Source organism: Oratosquilla oratoria, chromosome 12 (genome assembly GCF_046742065.1).
Source record: "Oratosquilla oratoria isolate Oo_2021 chromosome 12, ASM4674206v1, whole genome shotgun sequence".
In the NCBI taxonomy this organism is placed as follows: Eukaryota; Metazoa; Arthropoda; class Malacostraca; order Stomatopoda; family Squillidae; genus Oratosquilla; species Oratosquilla oratoria.
In genome coordinates, this window is record NC_134788.1 from 36,246,483 (window position 1) to 36,253,608 (window position 7,126).

Sequence of the window (7,126 nt, forward strand, 5' to 3'; positions counted from 1 at the left end):
CTGAGTCAGTCATATGGTAAAGGGGACGAAGCAAAATGTTTGCCACTACAGAAAAGAATTAAACAAGAACAAGAGAAAATATGCAAACTGTGCAGTACAAAGCAAGACGACTTGATATGCTTCTTACAGTCTTACTCCACTGCCAGGGAGTTAAAAAGAAATACTGGAAATTATTACATAACGGCAGGAAAATTCCTATTCGGGAAAGATAAAGTAGATGTTGAAAAAGAAAAACTATGCAAAATGTGAAAACGAGAGAGAAGACGAAGGGAACGAGCCAAGTATAAACGAAAGAAACAAACATAGGAAACAAAATGTAAACGAAGCGCTTTTTATTAAACATTTAGAGTAGAAACCCATGAACGTGTAAACAACGTTAAGCAATTTCTAAGAGAGATAATTTTAGAATTGCAAGAATAATTGAAATTCCTTGGACATTTGAGTGACTGAAGTGTCACTAAAGTTGTAAGCAAAAAAAAGGAAGCCACACAGGTAATAAAAAACAAAAAGGTGTTTGTAAGCGTTTGGCAGTCAGGTACATGGCTATGATATCTGTAAATTGAAGGCCGTTTTAGTTGTGGTTATGTAGATGGTAGATACTTTGGGAAGAGTCCTATAAGTCAGCAGTGAACCTAATCAAGTAGTGAAAGAAGCCCAACGTTTCAAATTTGTTCAGGGGGCTGACTGCAGATTTGGTTATGTTATGTGAGAAGCTATTGGATAACACAAGTTTCATGTTAAATATTGCCTGTGTGATCCTGTAATTCTACCCAAAGTTTCGCTCAAATATATGTAAAATTATCCACAAAATAAAATAGTATGGTATTTGTAAAGTTTCATCTCACCTGTTTGTACAGCAATTTGTATATTTCTTGCATGTATATTACAAGAAATCCAACAACTTTCCTCTATAACATTTCTTGCAGAAATTAATATTAAGGGATGGTGAACAAATAATTCCCATAACCATCCCACTACATGCCATTTTGACTCACCTGCTCACACATCAATTTGTATATTCTTGGATCTATACTACGACAACTTGAACAACTTTTCTTGGTAATGTTTTCCCCTCAAATTAAGGGATGATGAAAAAATAATTCGCACAACCTTCCCTCTGCCCAGATGCTGAAATGGTGTCATGCCTGTCCAGTCATGGCTGTTCAGAGAGCAAGATGAACATCATCTGTCCCTATACACATTTTTAGGTTAGGTTAGAATAGGAAGATAAACATATGTTTCACACAAAAATTGTGGGTGATGCTCACAACAAAACGAGACACTTCATTGGTGCATAGCAGGAAAGTTGTGAGATTTTTTTCACCATCTCTCAATATTAATTTCTGCAAGAAACATTACTAAAAAAAGTTGTTGGATTTGTCATAAAATAGATGAGGAAAAATATACAAACTACTCTATGAGTAGGTAAAACGATTTATCATAAGTTCCCAAAGTATGACTACCTAGAAGAACAATGCCTAGGATTCTGTTGTAGGATGAAGTTCATGGAGTCCCCAGCCACTCAAGATATTCAGTCATTTTTAATGCCAATTGATTAAAAGTATTGGGAGAGGCCATGTTGTTTGTTGAGCACTGGCTAGATTGAGTCTCCAAAGTGGTCAATGCAAGTACCTAAGTGGTCGAGAAATGGATGTGGGGGGTCAAAAGTGGGTCAATGAACACCTAATATCTTGGAGTGGATCATTTCCAACCACTGTCTCGTGCTCCATACACCTTCTGGAGAAAAGACAGAGAATGACATAGAAAGAACAACAAGCTCTACCAACATGTTTGCAGATGACACAAAAATCATAAGAGTGAAAAATAATCAGAGCAGTAGACTTTTGAAAAAGATGTAGAGACTATTTTTGCATGGAGCCAAGAGCAAGAAATGAAGTTGAATACCAAAAAATGCAAAGTACTGGACATGGGCAATAGTGGCAAAAGACCATCCTTAACCACTTCGCTATGATGATGTCTTCATAGGCATCATGAGGAGCGAGTGAGTACACAAGGATTCCGGCATTGGCATCTTGATTATATATATGTATTTACCTAGTTGTATTTACCTAGTTGTAATATACGGGAGGGGAGCTATGCTCGTGGTGACCCGTCTTTGTATCTCTCCGCATCAAGTTTGATCTTAAAATCTTGTATAGTGTTAGCACATACTGTTTTGTTGTCTAATTTGTTCCATGTATTTATCGCTCTGTGTGAGAAACTGTTCCTCTTCAAGTTTTTTCTATAACTATCCTTTTTCAATTTTTTTCCGTGTCCTCTTGTTTTAATGTTTTCCCACACTAATAGGTCGTTCCTGTCTAAAACTTCCATTCCTTTCATTATTCTGTAGATAGTTAGCAAATCTCCTCTTTCTCTTCTTTGTTCCAGAGTTGGTAGGTTCAATTTGGATAGTCTTTGCTCATATGTTAGTTCGGCGAGTGTCGGTGCTAGTTTTGTTGTCGCTCTTTGTAATTTTTCTAGTTTCCTAATATTCTTTTTGGTACTGGGTGTCCAAAGTGATGCTGCGTACTCGAGTTTTGGTCTTATTAGTGTAGTAAGTATTTTCCTTATCATTTCTTCGTCCATATAGGTAAATGCCACTTTGATTGCTCTCAATAAGTTGTAGGTTTCTCCGAACATCTTGTTTATATGCTTATCTGGTTTCATGTCCTTTCCAATCATCACTCCAAGATCTTTTTCATAGTTTGTTTTATTTATTTTTTCTTCCCCAATTCTGTAATCTTTTAATATTCTGTTTTTACTCTTTCCAAATTCCATTATGCTGTATTTCTTAATATTGAATTTTACTTCCCACTTTTGAGTCCAATTCCATATTGTGTCCAGATCTTGTTGCAATGAGTTGCAGTCCTCTTCCGTTTTTACCTTCTTAAGTAATTTTGCATCATCTGCAAAAAAATTTATATAGCACTCCACGCCTTTATTCATGTCATTAATGTATACAGCGAACATGATCGGGGCCAGTACTGATCCTTGCGGGACCCCGCTTTTTACTTCTTCCCAGTTGGAGAATTTTTCTCTAATTACAACTCTCATTTTCCTCCCAATCATAAAGTCTTTCATCCATTCCAATAATTTTCCTCTGATGCCACCTTTTGACTCTATCTTATTTATTAGTTTCCTATGAGATACCTTATCGAATGCCTTATCGAATGTATATATATATATATATATATATATATATATATATATATGTATATGCAAAGTAATCACAAAAGACATGTGGTGAACTATTTTTGCAGAAACTACTGGGAAATTTAAAAAACAGATACCATACATTTTTGTCTATTAAGACATTTTCAAAGGTACAGAAAAGCAATACAGAAAGAAACAATATATACATAAGAAGACAGGATAATCGGAAAGCTCCCATGTTACATATTATCACACACAATTTTGTCAATAATAAAATTATCCAATTTAAATGAACCCAAACTCAAGTTCATATTTCCAAAATTTCTTTTTATGAAACAAGATTTAATAATATTTCTTTCTATAATATTATTACAAGAAGTAATTACTTTAGAATTTCCCCCAGTCAATATTGTGACCATAATCCCTTTGGTGGACAAATAATCCACTTGACACTTGTCCCATTCTAATACTATATTTATGTTGGCCTATTCATTTATCTAAACCTTTGCCTGTTTGGCCTATATAAATAAAATCACAGTTTTTACATGGTATGTTGTAAATACAACCTTTACTTCTTGGAGAATTTTTAATTAACAGGCTCTTAAAGTTATTATTGTTTTTAAATACTATCTGGATACCAAATTTATTAAAAATGCTAGGAAGTATTAAGAAAACATTTCATAGCTTTTATTTTTGCCTTATCAATCAGATGTTTTGGTATCCAGATAGATATGGAACCAATTATCCAGATAGATATGGAACCAATTATTGCCAAAATTGGAACCTAGATTGGTTGTTATACTTGGGGGGACGGAGAGGGGGGGGGGTCGCCGATTTAATGAAGCGGCCTTGCAGTGGATGTGCTGTGTCTTGCGGCACTGCTTCTGACCCAGGGCAGTGGACAAGGTGCAGGGATGACCCGTCATCCAGGAGGTGCCAAGATAAGAGGGAGGGTGGAGGGGTGTGGAGTGTATTCAGGGATGGAATGGGTGGGAATGATTTTATGCCTTTTCCTTTTTGGCTACCTCCCTTGTAAGGGTGAAAAAGCCTTGGTATATGTATGTATGTACCTCTGCCAAATGACAGCAAACAGATTTGGTTCTCTGTTTGCTTGGAGTGTTGGAAAACTTGTGGTAAGATGGTGTTGGGTGTGCCAAATGACAGCAAACATTCTTCTGTCTTTTAATTTCCTGGTACTTTGTACAATATAGATTTATCATGATATGTTTCCACATATTTTGATATGTTTGAACATTTTAATGTTGAATTACAGCTTTATATTCAATATTTAATACATTTCTTATTATAATTACAAATGTTTACAAATGTTTACAAGCATACATCTATATTTTCAGGCCCAGGATTTAACAATCCATATTTCATTTGGAGAGTTGCCCTCAAATTCTTTACATTTGCCATGGACACTGGAGAAAAATCATCCCAGTGTGGCTCATGCAATACAGATTTCTCCCACAAGAGTAGTCTCAGCAGGCATATCAAGAGCCACCCAGGACATAAACCTTTCCAGTGTGACCTTTGCAATGCAACTTTCACAACAAAGACAAGTCTTCGACGTCATGCGATGACCCACACAGAAGGGAAGCCTTTCAAGTGTGACCTTTGCGATACAACTTTCACAAGAGGGAGTGGTCTCAAATATCACATGATGACCCACACAGGAAAGAAGCCTTTCAAGTGTGAGGTTTGTGATGCAGCTTTCAGAGGAAAGCATAAACTCAAAATGCACATGGCAACCCACACAGGAGATAAACCTTTGCAGTGTGACCTTTGCCATGCAGCTTTCACAACAAACTCAAGTCTACAACGTCACATGGTGACTCACACATTAGAGAAACCTATCCAGTGTGACCTTTGTGATGCAACATTCAAGGGAAAGAGTGGTCTCAAATATCACATGACAACCCACACAGGAGAAAAACCTTTCCAGTGTGGGCTTTGTGACGCAACTTTCAAAGGAACAAGTGGTCTTAATTATCACGTGATGACCCACACAGGAGAGAAGCCTTTTAAGTGTGAGCTGTGCAACTTAGCTTTCAGAGGAAAGTATAATCTCAAAATGCACATGGTGATGCATGCAGGAGAGAAAGCTTTCCAGTGTGACATTTGCAATGCAGCTTTCACAACAAAGAAAAGTCTTCGATGCCACGTGATGACTCACACAGGAGAGAAACCTTTCAAGTGTGACCTTTGCGATGCAGCTTTCAAGACAAATTCAAATCTTCGACGCCACTTGATGACCCACACAGAAGAGAAACTTTTCCAGTGTAACCTTTGCGATGCATCTTTCAAGGGAACGAGTGGTCTCAATTATCATGTCATGACCCATGCAAGAGAGAAGCCTTTCCAGTGTGATCTTTGTGAAGCAACTTTTACAACAAAATCGAGTCTTCAATGTCACGTGATGAACCACACAGGAGAGAAACCTTTCTTGTGTATCCTTTGTGATGCGTCTTTCAAAGGAACACGTAATCTCAAATATCACATGATGACCCACACAGGAGAGAAACCTTTCCAGTGTGACCTTTGTGACGCAGCTTTCACAAGAAAGGCAAGTCTTCAACGTCACAAGGCAACTCACGTAGGAGAGTAACCTTTCCATCATGACCATGTGGTCTCAAAGATCATGTGATGACACACAGGAGAGAAGCCTTTCCAGTGTGACCTTTGCCACACAGCTTTCATTGTGAAACATGACCTGAAATATAACCAGATGACTCACATAGGAAAGAAGCATCACAAGTGTGAGCTTTGTGTTGCAGTTTTCAGAAGAAAGCATCATCCCAAAAATCACATGGCGACCCACACATTTTGAAAAGTCAAGTAACTTTTGTGTTGCAGGTGTCTCACAAATTATTAATACCTCTTCAATACGATGACGCGTCATGAGGCGCGAGTGGGTATGTGAGAATGCTGGCGTCGACGTCTTGATTTTATTTCCTAGTAGCTGAGTTACCCCGGAATTCTGTGAACTGATTTGATCACGTTTTCTGTGTCTATTGGACGGGGATGGTGGGTGAGGTAGTGTGTGGGTGCAAATTTTTGACGCACCCCGAAGGGATTTCTCCCCGTCCTTTCCTTTATATGGGGGGACGGAGAGGGGGGGTCGCCGATTTAATGAAGCGGCCTTGCTGTGGATGTGCTGTGTCTTGCGACACTGCTTCTGACCCAGGGCAGTGGACAGGGTGCAGGGATGACCCGTCATCTAGGAGGTGCTAAGATGGGAGGGAGGGTGGAGGTGTGTGGAGTGTTTTCAGGGATGGAATGGGTGGGAATGATTTTATGCCTTTTCCTTTTTGGCTACCTCCCTTGTAAGGGGGAAAAGCCTTGGTATATGTATGTATGTATTATTATTGAGATTGAAAGAACGCGTAATACAGCAGTGACTTTATATTTTATAACGCGAGCAGTGTGAGGCATCGTACATATGGCAGCCGATGCTGCGCACGAGAATTTGATTCGTATTTAAGAGATTAATGTCACACAATGACTCTGTCACACTATATGTATGAAGTATATGCTTACTAAAAACAAGATGTTTACTCGAAATTAAAACCAAACAAAAATGCTTTTTAGAACGTAACCTTTTGATTGTTATGCCACGAATAAAAATACTTGGTCTGTAAGATACGAGGACATTGTAACCCTTTGCCGTATTTACAAATATAGTGTTTAATTTATCCTGGCCATTTTTATCCTGTCGAGAGTAAAACCTACACATCAAAAATGTTAATAGAGCACATGTAGTTTTGTTCCAATTATATTTCATTGGTGGCACGGGGTCAATATGTTTGTCACAGTGCTGAGCAGGTGTAAGTCTGTTTTATTTTGATGCACTGACAAAGGCATTAAATTCAGGGCATACAGCAGCCACAGGTTTATGAGTCGAGCGTCTGAGGGATCCAGAGTGGCTTGGGATGGCCGGGTGTCTCTTAACTCTGGGACCCTGTTGTGC

At 38.4% G+C, this 7,126-nt stretch overlaps 1 protein-coding gene across 1 annotated transcript; it reads left to right on the top strand.

The window, feature by feature from the left end:
* Positions 1-354: 354 nt before the first annotated feature.
* On the top strand, positions 355-6,851 carry LOC143030677 (uncharacterized). Its single transcript, XM_076193855.1, has 2 exons — positions 355-492; positions 4,509-6,851. The coding sequence occupies exon 2, from the start codon at positions 4,571-4,573 to the stop codon at positions 5,762-5,764; it is 1,194 nt and encodes a 397-aa protein (XP_076049970.1). The 5' UTR covers positions 355-492; positions 4,509-4,570; the 3' UTR covers positions 5,765-6,851.
* The last annotated feature ends 275 nt before the right edge of the window (positions 6,852-7,126 follow it).

Excerpts from the sequence above, each read along its gene's own strand:
- LOC143030677 (XM_076193855.1), top strand. The coding sequence starts at position 4,571 with ATGGACACTGGAGAAAAATCATCCCAGTGTGGCTCATGCAATACAGAT.